The sequence below is a fragment of the Anomalospiza imberbis genome, chromosome 21 (genome assembly GCF_031753505.1).
Source record: "Anomalospiza imberbis isolate Cuckoo-Finch-1a 21T00152 chromosome 21, ASM3175350v1, whole genome shotgun sequence".
Lineage (NCBI taxonomy): Eukaryota > Metazoa > Chordata > Aves > Passeriformes > Viduidae > Anomalospiza > Anomalospiza imberbis.
Genome location: NC_089701.1, coordinates 3,927,851 through 3,953,260, shown reverse-complemented (window position 1 = coordinate 3,953,260; position 25,410 = coordinate 3,927,851). Strand labels below are relative to the sequence as shown.

The 25,410-nt window shown below is 53.5% G+C and overlaps 2 protein-coding genes across 6 annotated transcripts in view; one reads left to right on the top strand and one right to left on the bottom strand.

Moving 5' to 3' along the window:
- Positions 1-709: 709 nt before the first annotated feature.
- GTF3C5 (general transcription factor IIIC subunit 5) lies at positions 710-8,646 on the top strand. Its single transcript, XM_068211156.1, has 11 exons — positions 710-887; positions 1,544-1,766; positions 2,002-2,200; positions 2,979-3,174; positions 3,513-3,617; positions 4,109-4,223; positions 4,883-4,963; positions 5,468-5,565; positions 6,203-6,285; positions 6,579-6,721; positions 7,319-8,646. Exons 1-11 carry the CDS (start codon positions 738-740, stop codon positions 7,474-7,476), a joined length of 1,551 nt encoding a protein of 516 aa, XP_068067257.1. The 5' UTR covers positions 710-737; the 3' UTR covers positions 7,477-8,646.
- RALGDS (ral guanine nucleotide dissociation stimulator) overlaps positions 8,591-25,410 on the bottom strand; it is a 58,867-nt gene continuing 42,047 nt past the window's right edge. For 3 of the 5 annotated variants that reach the window (XM_068211154.1, XM_068211155.1, XM_068211151.1), the window contains exons 2-18: positions 16,596-16,706; positions 15,986-16,179; positions 15,550-15,624; positions 15,210-15,403; positions 14,718-14,839; positions 14,369-14,584; positions 14,148-14,251; positions 13,740-13,824; positions 13,000-13,077; positions 12,818-12,904; positions 12,488-12,520; positions 12,210-12,331; positions 11,958-12,053; positions 11,611-11,812; positions 11,064-11,423; positions 10,817-10,931; positions 8,591-10,600 (exon numbers count right to left, since the gene is read on the bottom strand). In XM_068211154.1, the coding sequence (XP_068067255.1) occupies positions 10,425-10,600; positions 10,817-10,931; positions 11,064-11,423; positions 11,611-11,812; positions 11,958-12,053; positions 12,210-12,331; positions 12,488-12,520; positions 12,818-12,904; positions 13,000-13,077; positions 13,740-13,824; positions 14,148-14,251; positions 14,369-14,584; positions 14,718-14,839; positions 15,210-15,403; positions 15,550-15,624; positions 15,986-16,179; positions 16,596-16,706 (2,370 nt within the window). In that variant the 3' untranslated portion in view covers positions 8,591-10,424. The remainder of the gene's footprint in view (positions 10,601-10,816; positions 10,932-11,063; positions 11,424-11,610; positions 11,813-11,957; positions 12,054-12,209; positions 12,332-12,487; positions 12,521-12,817; positions 12,905-12,999; positions 13,078-13,739; positions 13,825-14,147; positions 14,252-14,368; positions 14,585-14,717; positions 14,840-15,209; positions 15,404-15,549; positions 15,625-15,985; positions 16,180-16,595; positions 16,707-25,410) is intronic. The other 2 variants (XM_068211152.1, XM_068211153.1) reach the window with 2 other exon arrangements.

Below are 25,410 nucleotides of genomic sequence, written 5' to 3'. Positions count from 1 at the left end.
TGTGCGTTCCCCTGGCTGTGACACCCCGATGTCCCAGGGAAGCTGCTGGCTGCTGGGGTCCAGTCTCTCCCTGCTCAGCCAGCTGTTGGCCCTGGGGTTGTTCTTCCTCATTGCCTCTGTGAGCCCAGGCAGGACAGCCCCAATCCTGACCTGTCCTCCAGATTTCCCTGTGCTACCATCAAGGTTTCTGTTTTCTGTTTCTCTGTGTTGGCTGGGGCAGAGTTTCCTTGCTAAGGTCAAGGCCAGGCAGGATGGAGCATCCTGAGGGCAGCGTGTGGTTCCCTGGCTGTGACTGTCAGTCCCGGCCAAGCTGACCTTGCGGCAAATTATAGTCTCACCCTCACCTTTGTGTCCTTCATCTGCCACCTTTTGCGGCATTAAACATTGCTGAGATGAAAGCTGAAGTTCTTAGGGACTAAAACCTTGTTTCAATGAGAATTAACACCACATTCCTTGCGTGATCAGAGAAATGTACGGCCGCGTGCGAAAATTCGCTCAGCTCAGGATTGTTTTCCTTCATTGTCCAGGCAGGACAGGGACAAAATAACGCATGGGGGAGGTGATTCTGCATCTGTTTAGGGGCTGAGGAGCCCCGAGCGGGACAGGACGAGCTCAGGCCGCCCTCAGGCCTCGCCCTCCGCACAGGCCGCGCCCGGCCCGGCCTCGGAACCGTCGTGCGGCGGAACCTTCGTGCCGCGACCCGCGGGGCGGCGCCGGGAGCGGGCGGCGCAGCAGCGATGGCGGCGGCGCGGCAGCGGGGCCCGCGGGGCTCGGCCGTGCTGGAGCTGCCCCGCGCCCCGCGCTTGGTGTGCGTGGAGTACCCGGGGCTCGTCCGGGACGTCGGGGCCATGCTGCGGACACTGGGAGGAGAGCAGGGGGTGTCGCGGGTGAGGAGGGCCGGGGGGGGGGCTCGCTGGGCAGAGGGTGAGGGGCGGCGAGGCCGGCCCTGGGCAAGGAGATGGGAGCGGGAGGGGGCCGGGGCCGGGGCCGGGGAGAGTCTCTGGACCCTCTGTGTGAGTGGGACCCTCTGTGTGAGTCGTTCCAGCCCAGCATGTCCCCACGCGGGGCCCATGGGTGGTTTGGGAGTGATGCCGCTTCCCTTCTGTCCCCGAGCAGGGATTCAGGCGGTGTGCAGTAAAATCATGGAATCCTAGAATGGTTTGGGTTGAAAGGGACCGTAATGTTCATTCAATTCCACCCTTTTGCTGTGGGCAGGGACACCTTCCACTAGACCAGCCTGCTCCAACCTGTCCTTCCAGGGATGGAGCAGCCACAGCTTCTCTGAGCACCCTGGGCCGGAGCCTCCCCACCCTTATAGGGAAAAATTTCTTCCTCATATCCAGGATAGTATATTTTTTATTTATTTCTTCCTGATACCCAGGCTGTGAGTGGCTGCAGGGGTTGGTGGGGCAGCAGTGATCCCCTTGGGGCTGTGTGAGGGGAACAGCCGGTGCCAGGGCAGCGTGTGGGGCTGGGGGCTGGCACAGGAGCGCAGGCTGTGTGGGAGGCACGCTGACAGGGGCTGTGCCCCCCTTGCTGACAGATCTACGCCGACCCTGCCAAAAGGCTGGAGCTGTATTTCCGCCCCAAGGACCCCTACTGCCACCCCGTGTGTGCCAACCGCTTCCCCACCTCCACCATGCTGCTCAGGGTCAGGAGGAGGACCAGGAAGAAGCAGCAGTTGGACCCCGAGGAACAAATCCAGCCAGAAGTCCAGTTTGAGATGGAGATTCTTGGGATTGTCACCACTGTCTACAAATTTCAAGGTAACCCTTGGGGTTGTGTGCATGTGGCTTAAGAGGTGAGTGTGTTTGATGGGAAAGGGAAGTGTTTCCCCCTAAGCAGTTGAGGACTAGATGGAAGATCAAGTGTTGTTACAGCCTCCTTGCTGGATAAACCTTTGCATAAACTTGTCAGACTCTTGCTCTTGAAAGTTGAGTGTGAGACATATTGTTGGATTCACCACAAACTTCACAGTGTTTTAACTTTTGTTTCTTACAGGAATGTCTGACTTCCAGTACCTGGCAATGCACTCTGGCCCTGATGGCAAACAAACCTCCATGTATGACAAAGTCCTGATGCTCAAACCAGAGAAGGAAGAATTCTTCAACAGAGATTTACCTCTTTACATCCCACCACCCATCTTCTCACGTCTGGACACTCCTGTGGACTATTTTTATCGCCCAGATATACAGCACAGGTCAGTGCCTTTTCTCATGATACAGCTTTCATGTATTTCACCCTTTTAATTTGCTGCCTTGTGCTGTTTTATCCCTCTTGATTTGGCACAACAGAGGCAAAAAACCACCAGAAGCTGCCTGGCAGTGGCAACCTCAGCAAAATTCCACTTGAGGATTTGCCAGGTGAGGGGAGCTGGGCATGAGGTGAAGATGATGCCTGTCCCAGCTCACCTCACACAGTATGGGATGCAGGACACAGCTCCTGCCTGCTTCCAGAGGGCTGGAGCCAAGGGCAGGGTTTCCAAGGATCGATGCCATGTGTTCCTGTGCCCCCCTGGCCCCAACTGGCTTTGCCAGAAGAACAATCTGGGAGATCTCCCACAAGAAACATCTTTCATTTTCTCACTGTTGGCCTTCACTGGCACTTTTTAAAGGAAAAAAAATTTCCAGACTGAGTTGGTACCTGCAGTTCCCTCTTGCTTTGCCCCTGTCCCAGTGAGTAGCTGCAGTAGCTCCAGGAGAGCAAATGCAGAGGGTGAAGGCTTTCCAACACATTTCATATGGATCAGTCCTGAGTGCTGGAGGGTTTTCTGCCAGCCAGGGCAGAGCTCCTCTGTCACTGTGCAAATGGATGTAGTTTAGAAGTTTTGGGATTTATTTAAATTTAAATTTTCTTTCTTCAGTGGTGCCATGAGAGTCTTTTATGGTACCAGTGTGTGATCAAGGGAAGTTGGGTCAAAGTTAAACCAACCCTTTGCTCATCCAGCTGACTCCCTTTTGTCTTTCCCTGTTCCTCAGGGAGGGATACAACAATCCCCAGGTGTCTGGTGAGAACCTGATTGGCCTCAGCAGGGCCCGGCGCCCACACAATGCCATCTTTGTCAACTTTGATGATGAAGAAATCCCAACTAAACCACTGGATGCTGCTGTACAGAACTGGAAGAAGGTGTGCACCAATCCTGTGGATAAAAAGGTGGAGGAAGAGCTGAGAAAGGTGTGTGCTTTACTCCTGGTCTGACCACTGTCCTGCAGCAAGCTGGGGAGGAAAAAGTACATTTTTTTCCCAGAAATTCTTGGTGATTGTAAGTGCCTGATACAATGTGAGTAGATGCTACCGACATTCCTGTGTTCATTTCAGTTCTGCAAGTCAAGTTCGAACCTGTGGCTTAACTCACATTAAGCCCCTTTTTGTGCCACAAGTTCTCCCATCACCATCCAATAGCTCATATGGAGGGCCAAAGGCCCTGATATGGACCTGAGTCCACTTGGAAAGCTGCTCTGCCTGTGGGAGCCCCTTGCCACCGTTGTGTGGTTGTCTGTGTGTCATTTCAGCTCTTTGAAGTGCGTCCCGTGTGGTCTCGCAATGCAGTCAAAGCCAATATCAGTGTCCATCCAGACAAGCTGAAGGTGCTGCTGCCGTATTTGGCCTATTACATGGTGAGTGGTACATCTCTGAGCAAGGGAGCATCACCTGGCTCCTCCTGGTCCTTTACCACTTCTGAGGTCCTGCCACTAAGTACCTGAATTTAATTTAATGTAGAGACAGGTGGAAGGAAATGCTTTAGAACCAAAGTTGAAGCCAAGGAGGATTCAGTGACTTTGCTCCACAGGTTCTAACCACTTCTGCAGGTCTCTCACTCCAAGTGACTGTTCACCTGGCAGTGGTAGCAGAATTTTTCCACACAAGCACTTGGCTGTGACCTTGCAGGTTGGTTTGTAAAGGCACACAAATATTTGTGCTTTGATTGCCAAGTGTATAAATATATTTCAGTGTATAAATATTGGCATGGCAAGTGAGCAAAGAGCTGGTAAAACAAATATCTTTGGGCAATGAGGGAAAATATTAGAACTTTCCAAGGACCTTGGTACTGAAGGAAGTAACACTGTGGTGCTTTTTTGTAACCATCTTCCCTCATGTGTTTGTGCAGTTAACAGGTCCTTGGAGAAGCTTATGGGTTAGGTTTGGGTATGACCCCAGAAAACACCCCGAAGCAAAGATTTACCAAGTGCTGGACTTCCGAATTCGCTGTGGAATGAAATATGGTAAAAGGGCCCAACCCAGAGAGCTGCTCTCTCTGCTTTCTGGTTAATCCTGGTAGTATTTTTCTTTTTATGTGTTTTTCAAACTCTTTTGCCCTATTTCTGCTCTGATGAAATGTCACCTTTTGAGCTCCTTGTTTACTGTAGTTCCTTTTAAAACTCCTGTAATACTTTGTTTCATAGTATGCAACAGCTCTTTCCTCATTTGGCACATTCTGAACTCTGCCTTTCCTCCTCCATGTGTTCCAAGCCCAAGTCAGTGTAGCAGAGCATCCTCCTCCTTACTCAGGGGAGGCACCAAGCAGGAATTCTGGTGGTCATATAGCAGCTTTTCCTCAAGGACCTCAGTATTTCCCGCAAGATGCTGGGTCTCAGACCTTGGATATGGAGTTCCCTGCTCTGATTTTGCAAAGGAGAAGTTGAGGAAAAGGAGTTTCTGATGCCATCTAATAAGTCCATGACAGAGCTGGCATCCACTCATTGATCACATTTCCAAGTTAAAGGGTTTTGTTGATCTCTTCTCCCCACCCTGCTAAAGCCAGCACATCCCAAAGACCAGCCTGCCCTTCCCACACCAGTCCAGCCCTTGTGTTCCTGAGCTGGGGATATTCTGCAGAGTGCTTGCCCTCGGTTCATGACTGGATTTTGGTTTTTACCTCTAGGTTATGCTGCTACTGACATGCCTGTGAAAGCAAAACGCAGCACGTACAACTACAGCCTGCCCATCACTGTCAAGAAACAAGGTATGCTGGGCCAGGAGGGCTGCCTGGCTCTTCTGCTTCTCTGTTTGCCCCATCCTAGTCACAGGTGGTGAAGGGTCTTCCTGTGTTCTAGCTGAGCCAAAACTGGAGCTTGTGTTCTGGTTATTATACTGCTGCTGTTAAACCAGAGAAGAATCTGCTGGGAAGTGTTGTGGGAGTCTGGCTGAGCCACAATATCTGTTAGCAGGCAGGAGGGAGTTCTGCAAGCCACGCTGGGAATTCAGAATTCACTGAGGGGCAGAGAATGGGGGAAGTTCTCTTTTCTATGTCAAAGGAGAGTAGAAAAGGTTAAAATTATGAACAAATGGGCTCTGGAAAAAGCTACTCAAGTCAGCACTTTCCTAGAACTGTCCAGTAACGTCTCTGAAGAATGAGCAAAGCACATGCTCTGTTGCTGGTTGGTCTGGTTTTGTTGAATCAACAGAGAGAAGTGACAGTCCAATATGAAAGTTGTCCTTTATTAGAACTCTTTTTTTTTCCTTTCAGGAAGTCACACAGTCAGTGTCCACGACCTGAAACAGGGGCTGGGCTCAGCTGGTACATCTGGGGCTAAAAAGCCCCCCTCCAGCAGGTATAAGCTGAAGGTAAGCATGACTTTCTATACCAAAATCTTGAAATATCTCAGTGAAATCAGGATGTTTCCTGACTTATCAGTCATCAAGGGATCAGCTGTGAGTGAGCTGATGTGCTCAGGTTTGCCTGGGAAGCTCCCAGTTGGATATGGCTCTATGGAACACTACCTGAGTGTATTTTGTTACATGCTGCAAGGTGGGATTGGTGTTTTCCACCTTCATCTTAGATGTGAGGAGTATTTTGCTTCAGTTGATGAAATTGGAACTTCATGGGCAGCAAAGTGCAAAAAAATCACCATGTCTATCAGGTCATGCTGCAAAATCCAGCAGGGTGAAATAAATTAATAAATGAGTCTTACTATTCCTTTTTTTGCTAGAATGAAGCCCATGAGGCACTGCTAGGCAGTGACAGGCTGCAGACAGAGCTGCAGGCTGGAGAGGTGAAGTGTGTTCTCTGCACAGGAGTGCTGGTGTGACTGTGGCTGCAGGGACATTTTGGGGCATTCCTCATTCATCTTTATCTTCTGCCACATACAGATCTATACCTTAAAACTTGTTTCTCTTTAAAGTACCATGTTCTTGAATCAGCCCATCGGAAGTACTTTCATTACAGCATAAAATGAATCCTTTCCTTCTTTCTTCCTCTTAGGAATCCATCTACATTTTCCGAGAAGGAGCTTTACCCCCTTACCGACAGATGTTCTACCAGCTCTGTGACTTAAATGTGGAAAGGTACTGCACTCTGACAGCTGAGTCTTAGAGACAGATTTCAAAGCCTGTTGTTTATTCCCTGCCCATTCACCCCTCTGCCCCTGAGCAGGAACATCAGAGGTGTTTAGTCGTCAATAAAAACAGAACAGTCTTTTCACACATGAACTTCCTTTCCCATCTGACAATTAATCTGGATAACCAACTGTGCTATTCCAGCTCAGTGAAGGGAAATGGAAGTAAACCAATGTGTCTCATTTGAAACTCACACCTGAGTGCAGAAGATTAACATTTCTTTCCCTTTTGCTGCTCTTTAGCCTGCAGAAGATCATCCATCGGAATGACGGCACGGAGTCGGAATGCACGGAGCGGGACGGGTGGTGCCTTGCCAAGACAAGTGATGACCTGAGGGATAGCATGTCCCTGATGATAAAGCAGATCATCAGATCCACCAGACCTGGTAAGGATGCTTTGAACATGAGGATGTTGTCCTTGGCACTGAGGCAGAAGTGTTCCTGCATCTCCTGTGTGTTCTTTGGGATGTAGCTCATTCCAGTGTGGCAGCTGAGGCTGTTGGCCTGCAGTGGGAATGTGGGTTGGCATTAGGGATGGCTGGGAGTTATGGTTTTCTATTTCATCTCCCCAGCATCAAAAGCCCTTCAGCTTTTAAGTGTCTTTTGCACAGTGATAATCAAGATCTTAATTCTGACGTATATGTTGGTGGCATTTTATTTTTATTGATATTATTGACTGACCAAGAAGTGAGGAGATTATTTCTTCATGATGCTGGACCAAAGCAATAATATCCCAGTGAACTGGGTCAGAATGAGGCAGGAGAGGAGGCACAGCACTGCAGCTCTGCTGCTGTTCTGCTCTCCTTCCTGGAGTGTGGAGAGGGATTGCTCTGGGCTCGATCAGATTCTGTTAAGATGTGCAATATTAGCTGTGCCCCTGAGGCAGCTGCCTTCCTCTCAAATGTTCTGGGAACTCAATTGCAAATGCTCCCAGGTTGCACTGAGAGAGGCATCACAGTGTCTTTCTTTCTTCCCAATTTAAGCTCTTTTCTCAAATACAACAAGCAGTGAAGATGGCAAAGAACAGCTGGCATATGAGTCTGGAGAGGATGAGGATGATGAAGAGGAGGAGGAAGAGGACTTCAAGCCTTCTGATGGGAGTGAAAATGAAATGGAGACAGAAATTCTGGACTATGTGTGAACTCAGTGAGCAGTGTGGCTGCTGTGGACAGAACTGTCTCTGCTCTTGCTCCTTGAGAGCCAAGGGTTCAGGATCTGGAAAGCAGAGCTTGTACTAAGCTGATGATGTTCCCTCTGCACTGACTGCTAGAGGGCAGCATTCTGGATGTTTGGGAGCCACTGCCTGCATTTTCAGAATTGCTGACTGAGAAACCCTCCAGCAAGCTCAATGAATTCCCAAGAGGAAGCCCAGAATCCAAACCAGCTGGAAGACACCAGAATATGGGAGAAGCTGCATTCCCAGATCTCTCCATATGTGGGAGTGCACTCTCTCCAGGTTGGTGGCCATGTGGAAAATAGAAAAGGTGCCTGAGGAGATGCTGGAAGAAGAAGCAGCCCAGTGCTGCAAAACCCTAAGACAGGTTTTGCACGTCTGCTTGTCCGGAGGGAGTGAAAATACTGAGCCATGCCTTCAGCACTGAGCCTCGCTGGTCATCTTGGAAATAAAGCCAGAAGGAAAATACACTTTCTGGCAGTGAATAATTCCCTTCCTGGGGTGTAGCGTTTGTTGTTCTCATTACCTGATGCACTTCTCAGGTCTGTTTTGACTTCCCCAACTAGCAGTTAGCAAGGACTGGAGGCAGCTGGCAGAGGGGCAGAGCTTCAGGTGCACAGAAGTTGGCCACTGCCAGCTGCATTGTTCCCACCAAATGAAAGCCCCAAAAATTAGAGCTACTGGCGTTTTCTAGATCTTGTGCATTTCCCAGTGTGTTGTGAGCACACCTGAAAGCCAAGCTTTCTTTTTTAAAAGGAGTTAAGACCTCCTCCTCCACGGAGGAGGCCCTATGGGCTGTTACAGTTGCTTTTAAAGCTGTTGTAACAAAAGAGGTAAACCAACAAATTATAAATGGAAAATGCAACAGTTTAACTTCACAGGTTCAAAGGAATGAGGTTCATTTCAAGATTGAGCCGTGGTCCCTCAGCCAAAAAGCCTGTTTTTCAAAACAAACTTCAACCCACCAGAGTGAACATAAAGTATGAACTCCCCCACAGTCAGGTCCATCCCTCTTTCTCCAGGAAGGTGCTGCCATTCTGGGGAAGGAGGACAGGACAAGCCCTGCCTTGAGGCAGAGACGTTTGAGCATCAGTATTTTATTGCAAAGACTAATTACATTGCTGTGTACAAGTCACACCGGGCAGTGTGCTCCTTCATTGAAGTGGTACAAAATACATACGGTACAGCCAGTCCCCCCGGTGGCACCGGCGGGAGGGGAGGGGACAGTCCCAGGGTGGGCAGGCACGGAGCAGAGGGAACACCCTCCCAGGGGTGCTGGTGCCCAGGGGAAGGGGCTTTGGGCAGGGGGGAGGCAGGAGGCTGCCCCTGCGTCAGGGAGCCAGGAGCTCCCATCATGTGCATCATGGGCAGCGCCGGCCACAGGGCTGGAGGAGCTCTGTGCCAGCCACGCTCACACCCAAGCAGCCTCTTCCCCAGCAGCCCCAGCCCCTGGAGTGTGGTCCCTGCCCTGGAGCAGGGGAAGGCACCGCAACCACCCGGGAACTCTGACGGATGGGAAACGGGAAAGACCTGCTGGAATGACGCGCTTAAAAAACAGAGATGGAGGCAGGAGCAACAAAAGGTCCCCCTTTGGTTAGTGTTTCTTACAATGATTAAAACAAGCATGTCTGCCCCTGCTCGAGCAATTAGTGGTAGAGAATTTGGGAGGGGGGCTGGCAGGGTCTGCACCCCGTGAGCACAGCAGAGCAATGCTGCTGCTGCTGCTGCTGCCAGCGTCCCTCGCAGCAGCCTTAAATACCAGGCGGGCACAGGACAGGGACTGGGCTGCAGGGCAGGGGGAGGCTGGATTAGTAAAATGTACAAGTTTGCCTCTTCTATTTACAACCAATAAATACTGAAAAAAAAAAAATCAGTAAACCTTTTTGTTTTATACAAAAAGAAAAAGTCTCATTGCTGCTTCTCCCATAGTATTTGGAAAAAGTCCGGTTAAAGCCCAAGGTGAGTGGCACTTTCTGTGGGTCAGGCAGTGGCAGCTGGGGCACCTGGAGCACCCTGAGCTCTCCGGCCCCTCGTGTGCCCACACAGACCCGAAGTCTCTATTTACACAGTTTCAGACAGAACTTTGCTCTCCTCCTCAGGCTGGCAATGCTGGGGGCATGGCCTGAAGCTCCCCCTCGGCAGAAGAGACACTGGCATTTGATCTTTGGTGCAAGTTTGAACTGGCCCAGTCCAGCTGGAGGATGCGCTGGATCGGGAGAGGAGCGAGACCACGCAGGCTTCCAGCTGGGGAGAGCACGAGGCACCCACTCCATCATGGCACAGCCACAGGCTCCTCCACAGGGCTCGGCACTGGTGCAGGGCTGCATCCTTCCAGCTCACCTCCCAGCCCAGGGCATCTGTGGCTTCTCCCAAGGGAAGGACAGGCAGAGCTGTGCGGTGGCGGCTACGCCAGTGATCCCAGGGAGGACAGACGTGGAGGTAACACTGGGAAAGCTGGGAAGGAGGCTTGGCAGCCCCTTCCATGGTGATGGTGGATCCTGCTCTGCTCTGTCACACAGCCCCTCTGCAAGTCACTGCTCCTCGGCTCGCTCAGACACAAGGCACCTACGGCAGAGGCGGGCTCCAGCTCTGGGCTGGCTGGGCTGGCCAAGTGTCACACCGTGGAAGGTTAAAAAAGCAGAACAAAACAAAAAATAGACAAATTCCCCCCCCACTGCTGCCTTCTTGTGTAGAAAAAAAGACCTGATTGGAACGGGGGCATGTGCAGAGAGAGGCGGAGGCTGACACCAGTTGCCAAACTCTCAGCTCTGGGTGCGGAAGGGAGGTGCACGGCCGTCGCCCGTGGGTGAGGGTCACTCCTCTGCCCTGCAGGGCAGCACAAGGACCGGCCACAGCCAAGCCCGGAGCAGCTGCCCCCAAGGCCCCGTCGGTGATGGGTGGCAGTGGGGCTGAGGCTAGAAGATGCCCTTGGCGATCTTCAGGCCTTTCTGCTTCATCCTGGGCAGGGTGGAGCTGGAGCCGTGCTTGATCTTCACCCCCTTGGAGAAGCCCCGCTTCTTGAGCACAAAGTCATAGTTGGCAGCGGAGTTCATGGCGTAGAAGACATTGGCATTGTCGGGGATCTTCAGCTCTGGAAGTGAACAAGGATGAGGGTAAGTCAGGTGCCCTTTCCTTGAAAAGGGACCAGAGTGGGGCTAAGGTTTGTTTCCAGGTGCTGGGACGCCTTTTGCTGTCACCTCTCATCCCAGCTCCAGCCCGGTGCTGCCCAGGCTGCAGGGCTGCATGGCCTCAGGAAAGCCCCCACAGCCCTGCATGGCCCCAGGAAAGCGCACACACACACACACACCTCTCTCCTCCGAGATGATCTGGACAAGCTCATAGTCTTCAGGCCGGTCCCCATCCAGGTTGTGTTTGGCCATGGCCTTGCGAATAACCACGGGGGTCTTGTCCTGGCTCGTCACCTGTGAGCACAGAGCCCTGGGAGCTCAGAGCACTGCTAAAGCCTCCCACTCCTCCCAAAATGTGCCGTGCCCATATGCAAACAGGACAAGCCACCCACCCCTCCCTGGTGCTTCCCTGGGGATGTTACTAACCAGGATGCTCTTGTACATGTTGCCGTTGTCCACAGCCAGGCTGACTCGGATGATGCAACAGTCATCGACCTGCTGGTTGTAGAGGGGCAGCGAGAGTGAGGAGTAGCTGGAGATGCCGGAGACCGAGCGCTTGTGTGTGCGGGAGGCCGTCACCGGCGTGGAGGAGACGGAAGAGGAGGAGGCACTGCTGGAGCCTGAGCCGATGCCTGACGTGTCCAGGGAAGAGAGGGAGGTGGATTCCCAGAACTGGAGGGCAGGGAGGAGAGGGGATGCGGAGGACACAGTGGGTTTAGCTTCTCCATCGGCCACAGACGGGGCGTACCAGCGCTGGGGGAGGGAGGCCAGAGGGATCTCACTGACCTGTGACAACGGGGGACCGACACAACTACAGCCACTGGAGGCACGAGAGCCTTGCCGTGCTGCCGGAGCAGCCCCCGGGCCCCCCGCCTGCTCCCCCCAGCCCCAGCGCCAGGGCAGAGGTGGGACAGTCCCCACACGATGGCCACAGTGGCCCTGGGACCCCTGGACGCTGAGAGCTGCCACGTACCTTCTTCTCCTGGCAGTCAGGGGACTCGGGGATGAAGCTGATGTTGATCTCCTCCACGTCGGAGCTGCTGGAGCCGGCGGAGGTGACGCTCACCGAGTCAGTGGCGTCCCCACTGCACAGGTACTGCCCACACTTGAGCTGGTCGAAGGATTTCGAGTGGGAGCTGCCGCTGGCACAGGGCTCGGTGCTCGGTGGCTGCCGGCTGCCAGGAGAGAGATGGGGCAGGTGAGAAGGGAGCAGGGTGAGGGTGCATTTGGCTGGCAGGACAGTGGCCATGCCCGCTGGTCCCCTGCAATGTCCAGCCAGAGATGCCCCACGCTGGCCCCCACCTCCCGCCAGGGACTCACTCGCTCCATCTCTTGATGATGCCCGTGTTTTTCTTGGCCTTCAGTGTGTTGCTGGCTGACTCTGACAGTGGTTCAATCTCACACGACAACCCATAGCTGGGAGAGGAGAGGAGGGTTTGAGCTCCCTTTGCTGCCACCAAGTGTGAGGGAGGCAGAGCAGAGGGGGGAGCACAGAGCAGCTGCTGCTGTCAGAGGAAATGAGTGGTGGGACCTCCCGAGGCACCAGCACAGCCCCAGACCCCTCTCACTCACCTCTCGGCCTCGCTGAGCCGCTCCAGGCTGTGGAACCACTCCACAAACTGGTCCTCCTGGGTGAAGCTGTAGTTGTTGCAGGCTGACTGGAGCAGCTTGATCTGCGCGATGACTTCGAACTCCTGCAGCAAATGGAAGCCATGAGACCAGAATCCCCTCCCCCAAAACTGAAGAGCACAAAGTTAAAAAAAGAGAGGGATCAAGCCCAAAGTGACTGGCACAGCCTGTGATTGCACCAGGTAAGCCCTGCTGTGCAGCTGCCAGGGCAAAGCTCTCACCTTTCTTCTCTTCTCAAAGTTGATCAGCCCACCCTGGAAAAGAAAGAGATGAAGGTCAGTATGGAGCAGGCAGAAGAATATTGCTCCCTCCCCTCTCTATCTCTGTCTTGCTGCCACTGCAGTGTGAGCAACCCTGCTGAGAAAAAGTAGCCCATTTCCTCGGGACAGAGGTGGATGGGCAGAGGTGGATATGGGATGTGGTGTGGGATACAGGATGTGCAGTGTGGGATACAGGATGTAGTGTGGGATACAGGACACAGGGAGGGACCAGCCTTCCTTTTATCAGCCCAGGCTCTGGGAGGAAGGGGAGGACAGGGAGGAGGTACATACATCCAGGAAATCCTTCATGGCCGTGTCCAGCATCACCAGGTCCGTGAGGAAGGTGCCAAGGTAGGGAATGGTGCCCTGCATCACACCCTGTGGGGACAGAAGGGACAGTGGGGTCAGCAGAGCAGGGACCAGTCCAGGCAGCTGCTGGGGATGGGGCACAGGGACAGCCCTGCCAGACTCACCATCTCTCGCTGCTGCTGCTGCCGCTTCTGAGCCCTCTTTGGGTTGATCTCCAAGGTGGCAAATTTGGATGTGCCCTCCTGGGTGGTGGGGAGAGGGGATCAGCACAGCTGGGAAATGGCACTAATACCTATTAGCTAAAATTCACACCCATTTTCATTTATATAACTTTCATTGTAGGAAAGAGGAGGAGATCAAAGCTTCTTCATGGCTCACAGAGGAGAGCCTTAGTGGATAGGAACTGCTGCTCTCATTTCTGTATAAATGCTTCCCTAATGGGATGTTTTGTTCCCTTTTGCATTTTGTTTCCTCTCAGTCCCCAAACCAGAGCGAGGCTGGGATCTGTGGAGAAGCTCCACATGGAATAAAGACAGTTTTGATGCAGCCTTTCACCAACTCCACCACCCTACCTGGAATCAAGAGGACTTTGCACTGGACTGTTAACATGCAGCTGCCTCTGGGGACAAGCTATCACCTGGTGTTCTGGATCCTATCCCATCCCAGTGCTTATCTGTTCCCTGAATTTATTTGCCAGCTCCAAGTATTAATTTTTGGGTGGAAAAACAGAAATTCCAGCCTTGGTCTGAAACCCCTGCCTGCTCCCCAGACTCAGCACACCCTGCCTGCGTCCAAGCCTGTGACTCCAGCAGCTCTGCCAGGGCTTTATCCCTGTGGCTGGAATGCCATGGAAACCTGAGCTGCCTGCCAGAAACAGGGCAATGTGGGCCCTCCTTCCCCCTACCTTGATGAGAAGCTCCCGGCTCAGCGAGTGGTTGTTCTCGTCGGAGAAGATCTCTGAGAGCTCATGGAACGTGCGGAAGCTCTCCCTGCACAGGGGCAACAAGGGGCAAAGTCAGCAATGCTGCCATGGTGGGGTTTCCTCCTTGGGCTCTCTTCTGCTCACCCAAATGACCCCACTTATGCTCAGCTCTTTGCTGTTTGGGAGCTATTCCAAGGTGTTTCACACGGAAGGGTGAGGTGATGATGCTTTTATTTCCTCACCCTTCTGAGGTCCCTGACACCTTACACTGGTCCCTGGGTTTTGGGCACGCTCCAGGAGGCAGTGCTGGAGCTGAGGTGATCCCATTGACACGTTCACGTGCCACAGCATATTCTTCCCCTTGGAAGCAGCCCTGCAGGAGCTCCTTACCGCAGGACCTCGTCCCAGGTCTTCTTCAGCCGGTGCACGGCGTTGCACTGCAGGGCCGAGAGGATGGCTCGGAGGGAGGAGAAGTTCTTCAGGATGCGGCACTCCTGAGGGCAGACAAGGAGATAACAGGATTTGGGTGAGAAAAAGCTGGAGGATCTGCTGGTATTCCAGCAGGGCAAAAGCTCATCCCTTGGGTGGAGGTGGGAGGGGAGCTGTCCTACCCGAGCCACTTCGATCCACCGCTCCACCACCTTGGCCCTCTGCTGTGGCTTCAGGGACCTGTCCCCGAGACAAGTGGCGATGACACAGTTGGCCACACTGTTGAACTGGGAGACTGTGGCACGGATGGTGGGGGCCAGGTGCTCTTTGCCCTTCTTGTCCCTCTGGGACCAGATACAGCCCAGGCAGTGGTAAGGCACCACTTTCTTGAACAGCTCCTGGAAGATAAAGGGATGGAGAAGGGCTACTTTGTGTTCTCTGGGGAGAGAACAGGCCAAGAGGAAAAAGGGATGGGAAGAGCCAGGCCCATGCCCAGAGCACCACTGACCCAGCTGGTGGGTGACTACTCACAGCATCCATCAGTGTGAACTGTTCTGCCACCATCTCTGGGGAGAAGGAGAGGAAATCTGGCTTCCCATCCCCAACCCCGTTCTCTTCCACCAGCTGGAAGGTGCAGCTGCCGTGGTCCACAGCTGCAGGAGACAAGGGTGAGGCTGAGCACTGCAGTGCCCAGACCAGCCCCCTGCAGACACCCACACCCCACCTCCCGGCCTCTTCTTTCCCATCTGGCTTTGCACCTCCAGCAACAAGGCTCAGATAAAAGGATAGTAATTTTAAACCTGGATGCAAGTGTCGACAGAGGATTAAAGGCAGATTAGCTAATCCATTTAGAAATCCCACTCCTGCTGCAGTTGGATTGGCTTCCCAGTGAACCCCCATGTAAACAGAGTTCATGAGCGTTCAGCCACGTGGCTCAAGTTTTGGAGACCCTCGATGCCAACCAGCAGCATTCCCTCCACCTGCAGCCCCAAATAAACCCTACAGGCCAGGGGAGGACCCCACCTTCAGCCTCGGCCTCGCTCTGCTCTTGCTGCTGGAACTGGGCCAGCAGGATGCGGGCTCGGCGCTCCAGGTCGGAGCCGGGGATGTTGTGGCGCACGTAGGAGATGAGCTGCTTGAGGCAGGCAAAGTCGGGGGGCTTGCGGAAATCCTCCGAGTACTGGTCCAGCCAGGCCCCCAGGATGGAGGAGATGGTGCTGCAGGAAGGGGGAAAACACAGGTAAAGAGAATCAGGTGCCAGGAGAACCCTGTGTGCACCCCCACAAGCCCAGGAGCAGCGCTGGGATGACACATCCCTCCCAAAGAGCTGCCAGCAGAGCCACCACAGCACAGGCAGACTTACTTCTTCAGCTCCATCCTCTCGTCCACAGTGTGCCTGGCGTGGTCCCCATTTGCCTGCACGTGGAGTTTGCCATACCTGGTGGGGCAGAGGGGAGGCAGTGAGCACCCTGCACTCAGCTGCCTCTCAGAGCAGCCTCTTCTCCCTCCACATCACCCCCAGCTCTGCCATGGGGTCAGGATGAACCTGCTATGCAGTGTCCTGCTCCCCTCCCTCTGCCACTACCTCCCTGTTACATGGAGAGGGAAGCAGCCAGCACTGGCCACCTCACTGGAAGAGCTCCAGCTTTCCAGGAGGTTGTGTCCTCCCTGCCCTGTCCTAAAACCCTCACGCTGATGGAGCTGGGAGAAGCCACCAAACCCCCAAGGCATTGCAGCAGAAGATGCTGGGGCTTTCCTGGCCACCCCCAGCTGTGTTCTGGGGCTCAGGGCAGCCTCACCTGTTAAGCAGCAGGTCCAGCACTTGCTTGGTGGTGGCGAAGGCCCGGTAGGTGCACAGGAAGATGGTGACATAGGTGGAGTCATTGCCCTTGAAGGCTGAGACCAGGTACTCCACCAGCTTCTCCAAGGTCCCGGCTTTTATCGTCCGCACCTTGCACGTCTCGTAGAGGTTTAAGGCTGACTCATTCTCAAACTGCCAGGACAGGAGCAGAAGTCAGTGGGCTGGGTAAAGACAGACACCATCAAGTGCAAAGTGTTCCCAGCAGCTTCACAAGTTCAGGTCTAGGCTGGGATCCCCACAGTGCCTGAGGCTCTCCTGACTGGGAAAGGAAAGCTGAGACTCCTCAGACAGCAAACACCAGCAACCCAGCTGAGAAGACCTGAGCACTTGGGAAACCCCAGGAAAGGCCTCAGAGCTGCCAAAATCTAGATACAAATCAGAGTTGCCCTATTTTTCAAAATGGGGCTGCAGATTGTTTCACCTGTACCCCTTCCCATACAGCAGAGGGCAACAGGTGCTCCCACTCCCTGCTCCCGGATCAGTACATGGTTCCCATGGCAGGGAAACATCTGAATCCTCCCCTGTGGCAGGAGGAGCCCCCAGCTTACCCCCAGCCAGCGCTGCCCTTTGTTGGCCGTGTGATGGAGCTGCACTTTCCGGAGGGATATGCTGTAGATCACACCATCCTCCAGCTCCTCTCCGATCTCCTGTGTGGAGCTCTGCATGGAAAAACAAGATACACCATGAGATAAGGAGAGCAAAGCGTGGCAGAGATGCTTTTGTGGCTCCTACGAGGGATCCCAGCAAGCCAAAGGCAGCAGCTGGCTGGCAGCGAGTCTCCCTCACCTGCTCAGAAATGCAAACCAAGTGACACCAGTGTGTCTGGCTGGCTGAGCCTGCCCACAGTGGAGCCAGGACTTTGGGAAGCTGCTTTTGGTCTGTCCCACATCCCCTGGCTCCATGTCTCAGCCCTTCAGCAAAGCCAGGCTGTGCCAGTGCAAGGTGGCACCCCTCACAAGGCAGGGAAAGGGACAGTGGCAGCACAGCCCAGTGCCCAGCCCTGGCTGCTCCCCTCCCCGAGCCTCTGCCTTTCCCACGAGGTGACACTGGCTCCTGGTCTGAGCAGAGTCTCATTGATCTGAACCAAGCACCCTGGTGCACTTCCCTAATAAATAATCACTGTCAAACCAAGCTGCCCACGGCACGAGGCAGAAATCCAAAGCTCAAAGCTGGGGGAAAATCCCAGAGATCTGCACCAGGGTGGGATCAGGCACAGCCAGGACCAGTCTGGGCACAGGGTTCAGGCACCTCTGGGTGACAGGCATCCAACTATGAGGTTCCCATTTCTGCTCTGGAGGATGGAGAGCACCAACAATTTGGTGAGGAAAGGGGTGATGCTTCTCAAAGCAGATCCCCAGGCACACGCCTCCCCCAGCACCACATAGCAGCACGGGCTCAGCAGCAGCTCCAGCCCCACAAGGACAGTTTGGTTCCCTCCTCCTCCTCCTCCCTAACCACGCTCTGCTGAGTCAGTGCCTCCCTTAAGAAGATTTATCCAGATCCTTTTAAACACTGCAGGGATCTCCCCCGCCCTCCATCCCCCTCACCAAATGGCAGGACATGGATGAACACTCACCAAAACCCACAGCTCAGCAGAAGGAGAAAGTGCCCGAAAGCAGTAAGCTGGTTAGAGGGGGAGTGACCATCACTGGGACACAGGCTGTGGGGACAAACCTCTCCTGCCAAAGCCAGCCCTCAGCTTTCCCTGCAACTGCCCCTCAAAGAGCCCTGAGCACTGGCAACAATTGACAGCATTGTCACAGTGCTCACTGAGGAAGACCTGCCGTGAAAGGATTTAGGATGGAGCCCCAGAAGTGATGCTGCTCCCTGCAAAAAAATCCTTCCCCAAACTGCCCTGTGAACATGGGGACAGCCACAGCCAGGCTCAGAAGAGGCTGCACACCTCAGGAAACAGGAGCAGAACACCTGAGCTGATGGATGCCACGTGCACCCAAACGCTCTTGAAGCACCCTCCTTTATCAGCACCACCACAGCAGTGCTCACTGCTCTGCTCTCACACCCTGCTCAAGCCACAGGCTTGTTCCTCACAAGGAATCAAGGCAGGGAAGCACAGCCAGCCCAGAGACTAAGGGGAAGCTTGAAAAGGCCTCTCATTCATGGCTGTGATGAATGAGGGCAGAGGATCCCCCTGGGCAGGGTTACTGACTTTTTCACTTTCTGCTGAACCTGCTTTTCTCACTTCGTGCCAGACTATGGAGAGGTTTGGTTTGCTGAAGTTTAAGGAGTTGTGAGGCTCTGCTGTGAACATCAGGAGCCTTTCCCAGGGTTCACTGAGCAACCCTGAGAGCACCCACATGAGGCAGCAGACACCAAACATCCTTCCTGGCACCTGCGTCTGTCTCTCTCTTGTTCTGTGCTCTGGGATAAATTATGGCACAAATTGTGTTCAAGTACACTGCCCTGGGGACTGGCACAACCTTGGGAGAGGCTGCCAGCACAGCTAAAGCTTTGTGTCCACTCTGCATCAACCATCTGCACTGACAGTACCTAACCAAGCTGGCCTTCTTCCACCTTTAGAGGCTGTTTCCAAAAAAAAAAAAAAAAAACCAAAAAAAAAAAAAAAAAGAAACAAACAAAAAGAAAAAACCACAAAAAAAGAAAAAAAAAAAAACCAAAAGCCATGGAAACACTTCCCAATTTGTCCTGGGCTCTTTTCCAGCCTTTATCACCCAGCCTGCATGTCAGCCCTACCCCTGTGTACCTCCCATTTAAGCTGAGAGGAAAGCTCTGGGTCCAGCAGGACCAGAGCCTTGTACAGTCTAACTCAGAAAAGAGATTTGGCTGGACAGTTGTAAACCCCAGACAAAAATATCAAGAAAAGTCAGATGCTTGCTGACATGCAATTAAATTCATAAATTAAATCATATGGGAGGAAAAAACAACCTCAGGATCAACCCATGAATCATTGGCAACTGCTGTGCAACTACAGTGGAAAGTATTGCCACAACTGTGCAGGGTTTTCACTCTGCATTTCATGTCACGTGCAGGGGATATACCCCATTCTGATGTGCAGAAAAGCAAATTTCATTTCCTTCCCATATCCAAGACTGTCAGATTCATTCATTTTTTGCCTTGCTGACTTGTGCGATATCCCCCAAAGTTCCCCCTTTGCAAACCACACACGGAGGCCGTGGCTTCCCAGCGGTCTGCAGGCTCCTGCCAAGAGCCAGGAGAGCTGCTACACTGGGACATTCTAAAATTTGGCTATTTATATTCCGTGTGAGCTTCCTCTTTCCTCCGGCTGCTCCTCCGAGATGCTGATTGTGCATTCTGCACATGTTGGTTAAAAACCAACCCGAAGCAAAAAAGCAGCGGCAGGACAGAGCCAGGAGTCTCATTCCAACACCTGCACCAAGCACACGTTTCTCCCCTTGCAGGTGAGGAGATGAGCTGGGAGCAGGGCAGGGACAGACTCAAAACCTTGACCTGTGGCTTATGTTTGTGCTGGCCACCCAGAATCCTGCACTCACACCAGGATTTCCAGCGAGTCAACCAAAGCTGAATGCCTTCAGAATGGTCTCTAAAGAGATGAGTGCTGGTAAATATTGCTGTCACTGCTCCCCACTGCCTGCCCTGCACATCTGCTGGAATTTTCTGCCCCTCAGAAGAAGGGAACATGAGTCAGGCTCAGCCAGCACGCAAACCCTCCTCCACCTCAGCCTGAGGGTGAGGCACGGGTGAACAGCCCCTTGTGTTGGCACAAAGGATGAATCCAACAGGCCCAGGCAGTGCTTTAAACATCTGCAACAAGATTTGATGGTTATGGCATCTGCACCTTCCATCAAATTCATCCAGGTGGGACCCAGCAGCCCAGAAAGTGAGGTCCAACACACTTCAAGATGGGCACCAAGAAAAGAGAATACACAGAAAAATGAAGGTTTGGTTTGCTTTCTCCAGCTCAGTGTGCAATCCCGGTCCTCTCCACACACCTGGAAAAAGGCCTCTGGCTGGAGGGGCACAAGGAAAACCACATGTTTAACTCTCCCCAGTTGTGCAGAGCAGAGGCTTTTGCAGAAGCAGCCGTGAGTGAACTCTGCAGGAGTTCATCCCCTGAAATATGAAACGGGAGTCTGCACCAGATGGCTGCCCTGGGCCTGACTGCCTCTTCCAATTGCAGCCAGCCCTGGAGCTCCCACTGATGGTTCAAAGCTTTTGTGACTACACCAGGGAGGAATTCCTGCTCCGTGCAATAAACTCTTCTGCTCTCTGGTGAATGTTCTTGTACTCGGCGTGGTGTCAAACCCCACGTCTTCACACAGAGGATTAATAAGGAGCTCTAAGATGCAGCCAAGGTTTGTGAGCCTGGAGGAAGGGTGTGAGGGACCCTGAGAGCCAGGCGGAGAGAAGCAGCAGCAGGGACTCTGCCTTCGGCTCTTCCCAACAGATAAAAGGAGGAGAAAATGCAAAAACCAAACTGCAAAGAAAAACACTGGCTCAGGCTCTGCATTTTGGAAAGTGTTTGAGCTCAGTCACTAAGGTGGTTTTAGTAGAACAGGAGCAAAATGCAGGATTAAGTGTGAGCATGGCAGCATCCCCACACTTACACACAGACAATTACCCAACAATTACCAGGTCTTAAGAGCTCTGGTCCCACGTGCCCCAGGTTAGCGCACAGGCCTCCAAAGACACAAAAATAATGAACTGTTAGTGGAAGAAGGTATTAATTTCAGCACACATGGAGGAGGCACAACTGCTGAAAGTGCTTTTGCTGATGCTCTCTGGCCCACAGCTGGTTTAACAACCAAGATATTTGTGTTACTCTGCTCCCTTTTCTGTTGAATTACACAAAACCCCTGTTCTACAGACAGGTACAGAGCAGCACCGAGAGTATCTCTGCACCGTGATTTCAAAGGGGCTGCTGCTACCAGCCACAAGAGAGGAGCAGACACTAACCCTGCCCGTGGGAAGCCAGGAATGTGTGCCTGCTGGGAATTAACAGTCCCACTGGCTAACAAGACAAGAAAAGGCAGAGCTGAGCCCCGGAGACGTCACCAGGGGTTTCCCATTGAAGCTCCGTGCTTGCACAAGCTCAAAAGAAGCCAATGAAAGGTGGTAAAGCCAGAAACAGCAAGTGGGGGTTTGGTCTTTACAATCCTCTCAGAATGATCCCTTCCCACTAGCAACGGGAAATGGGCCTTTCCGGGAACGAAGGAAACCGGCTCCAGCACGGCCCATGTCCAACACCAACCCCCAGTTCACTTTCATTTCACCCCCAAGGAGCAGCAGCCACTCTGGGACCTCTTCTGCAAAGGCGAGTGTATGACATTATGTAAAAGGAAACAGGAAAAAAGTCAGCCCCGGGTAGTGAAAGGAAAACAAGCTCAGTTCTGTGAACCGAAGATAAAGACCGCAAAAGCAGAAGCACCCTGTGTCCTACACGTCCAAAATAAGCACACGCAGCACAACGCTCTTCCCCATGGGGACTTCCAGGCAAAAAGCCCTGTGGTGGCTCTTCCCCCATGGCTCTGCCTTGAGGGATCATCCACTCCTGGCACTCGCAGTTTCCTTCCCCTGGCTGTGCTCAGGAAGGCTACAAGGACTACCCGAAGTGGGGAGGAAGCTGACAAACATCCCCTGTTTCAGGGGGAGGAAAGGTGCCCACGCTGGTGACTCACGGCATGTCCTTTGGAACAGCAGGGGGGCAGGAGCAATTTTGCTCCAAAACACCATCCCAGCCATGGCCATGGTGGCACTGGGGGGTTCTCTCCAGCTGCGCAAGTTATCTCCCACTGTCTCCTTTCCCCCGAGTGCTCCTCTTGCTGCTGATGGAGCTCAGTCCCCTGCCACAGCTCGGCTGTACCCAGCCCCTGCTCCCCATGCAGAGATGTTCAGCAGAAAGACACCGTTCCTTTTCAACAGTGTTTTCAACACTCTCTGCCTTCCTTCCTGCCTGCTCTGAGCTGCCTCAAACCAGGACCGATTCCAGCAGCCCACAAAAACACAGCAACAAAAGGGGAAACAGGAAAAGAACAGAAAAAGGGCCAGAAGCTGAACTTAAACCCACCATGAAAAAGGGGTGGTTTCGCCAGGACACCAGGCCAGTGGCAACAGCTGAGGGCCTGTTCTCTCCCTGTCAGTTGCTGGGCTCCACAGCTGGGTTTTCCTGACACTCTGCTCCAGGTGTTTCAGCATGGAAAGCTGTGCCCCAAGGGAACAGCCCTGGAGCCACTGCATCACCCAGCACCAGGATGGGGCAGAGAGAGAGGGGCCACATCACCCCATATCTGCCTCTTGTAGGGATCTTGCACCTCCCCCCTCGGGCTCTGTGGGTCCTGAGACCGACAGCAGCTCTGACCCTGTGTCTGTGACCCAGAGGGGCTGCAGAGGGTATCCAAAGGCAGCCTTCTCCACCCTGGCAGCTCAGGGAGAAGGGAAGCTGGCAGCTGGGTCACAGAGGCATCTTGTGACTCACAGGCAGTGAGTCAGTGGCTGGAGCAAGGATTAGGAGCTCAGTGCTCGGTCCAGGAACGAGACAGAGCAGATAAGCAGGATTCCTCCTCCATTTGCTCCTGGTTTGCTTTTAGAGAAAACTAAGAGCCTTCCCACATGGAGAAACTTTTTCGCTCTTTTTGTGGTTTGGAAATCAAAGACTCTGCATGGCCACTCCAGCCCCAGCCTTCAAGGGGCAAGATCAGACCCCTGAGGTGGGGAAATGCAGGTGCAGGGGGATCAGGCTGACAGGGGGACTCCCCAGGGAAAAGCAAACTCCAGCCACAACAGGGATGACTGATGAACTGCAAACCCCGAGTTTCCTACACCCAGGAGCAGAGATGACCACCAGCCATTTGCACCCCATGTGGAAACACCACCTCGTGGGACGTGCTGGGATGGGCTCCCCTCGCAGGCTATTCAAAGAAAACTGAGTGCAGCAGGTTTTGCTTCCTCTCTAAGTCGACGGAAAAAAAGATCCCGCCGACACAGCAGATCTGGCTCTTGCTCCACAGCCCTGAGCCCTGTGCTCGTGATGGCACCGGCAGCATCCCTGCCCAGAGCCAACACCTCCACAGGGGCAGGCTCGGAGCACAGAGACGCAGCCCCGCCACCGACTCGCCTGCACCCCCGGGGCATTACTGGAAGTGAAACATGAACGACACGGCTGGTGAAAAATGGTGCATAAAAAATTAATGTAGGTACTGCTCTGCGAGGTTAAATAAAGATCGAGCGTCTCATCCCAAGTCATTTCGGCTCAGAACAAAAGGTTTGCGTTTTACCAAGATGGAACAGAAAAATCTGCAAAAAAACCATAACTGAAACAAGTTCAAAAACCGATTGATGTTTTTCTGGGTGTACAGTAGCACCTGGAAGTCACATGCAACATGACAGTTCCCCAGTGCTTTGTTCAAATGTGAATTAAAACACGAGGGGTGTCCTGAAGAGTTCCAGCCTACCTGACCTAATGCTACTCTATCAATTCCACCTCTGAAGCAGGGCTCTGGTGCACCACATGTGTTATTTCTGCAGCAGCAAGAGCTGCCAGGTGTATTGGGAAAGGGATGGAGATGGCACTCAGAGATGATGTTCCTCAAAACTGATTGGAATAGATGCGGCTAAAATGTCAATTCTGGCTTCACACATGTTCACCAGGACACACAGACTTGTTCCTTGTGGCAGCTCCGGGTCAATGCTTGTCCTTTGCATGCATCAGCACCTGCAAGTGACTCCATCTTCACAAAAGCCTTTACATTCCCTGAGACGCAAAACCTTGAACACTCTCCAGCTCTCAGCCCATGCGCCAGCCCAGACAGCCCAAAAATTTGTCTTAAGAAGTATCAGCTGCAATAAAATCAGCTCTTTTTGTCAAGTCTGCCCCTTGCCCTGGCACGTCCATGTCCTGCATGAATGAAGTGCTCACCTGGGCATACACAAAGTGGGATATGCAGGAAGGGCAAAGCAAAGATCACAACTGCAAGATCCCACTGGCCCCACACTGACATTCCCAGAGAGTTTCACCCCACAGTATTCCCAGGCAGCCAGGTTAAACTGTAAATGTAAATGTCTGTGCAGTGACTCGCCTGCTGCAGCTTGCAGAGGGGAAAAGACAGCAAAGCCACATCTCCCTGGAATTTTGAAGGTGCACATACTGGGGGCTGTCCAAAAGCCACAGCCTTGCCTGGCCACACTCTGGCTGACAGAAGCTGCACCTTTCCCCTCCATTTCCATTTGAACAAAGTTAATTTCAATTTAGCTGAGACACATCCTTATCTTAGATAAGCTGAACCGAAATAAACCCCAGTGAAATAAACGTGTCCACCCGTCAACTGGCATTCCCTCCACCAAACCCGGTGTGACCGAACGTGGGCAAAGCTGACAAGCCCCGACCTTTAGGGGCCCCCTCCTCAAAATCCCATGGCCACAGCCATGGCAGAGGAGGATGCCCGGGGGGCTCTGCATGCCCACAAGCCAGCCTGGCCCCGGGCACGCTCTGCCAGCCGGATCAATGGCACCACTGTGCTCCCGGGGCCGCAGAGGGGCTCGCAGCGCCGGTGGCACAGCGACAAGCTCGGCGATGGCTCGCTCTTTGTGTGCGTGTCTGCACCAGGGTGACCCAGTAAACAGCTGAAGCAGAGAAAATGCAGGAACAATCCAGGCAGAGAGGGGCTGAAAGGACGGCAGGAATAAATGCGAGGCTTTGTTCTCCGGCCGTGCCCTCCGCGCCCAGCTCCCTCCCACCCCGGCCGGGATGACGCGCGGCTCCTCCATTTGCTGCTGGCATGCGCTTCCCGGGATCAGCCGGGCTCGTCCCAGCCTCCTCCTGACACCCGCAGCCCCAGCGTGTCCCGGCACAGCCCAGCTGCGGCTTTCAGGCCATCCCCTTGGCTCCGCAGAGATTCTCCCCTGGCAGGGCATCCCGCTACTTGTATCCCTCCCCGCGGCGCCCGTGGGGAGGTGGAAGAGGCAAGAGCAAGCATTTCTGCTTTGTAATCAACAAAAATCTCACCTTGGGAGTACTACTTAAACAGGTGTCAACGAGGCAGGAGGTGCGACATGAGCAGGTGGCAACATGCCGACACCTGGGGGGGGAAACGGGATGCTCCTGCCAGCTCCGGGTGATTTCCACAGCTGAGGCAAATGAGATTTTACGATTAACTGGCACCTTTGGGTAGAAAACCACTGGAAAAAGATAAAACTCCCGGCGTTGTCAAGTGCCTGAACACACGCACCGGGAGCCTCAGCAGTGAGGTTTGGCCCGGGGTCCTGCCCTGAGCGCTGAGTGTGCCAGATCTGCGGCACAAGGAATGCCGGTGTCCGGGCTGGGAGGGCAAATTCCCTCCCCAGACCCTCAGCCCTGCTCTGTAGGTGCGGGTTTGGCCATGAATCACGTCGGAGCAGCTCCAACACCAC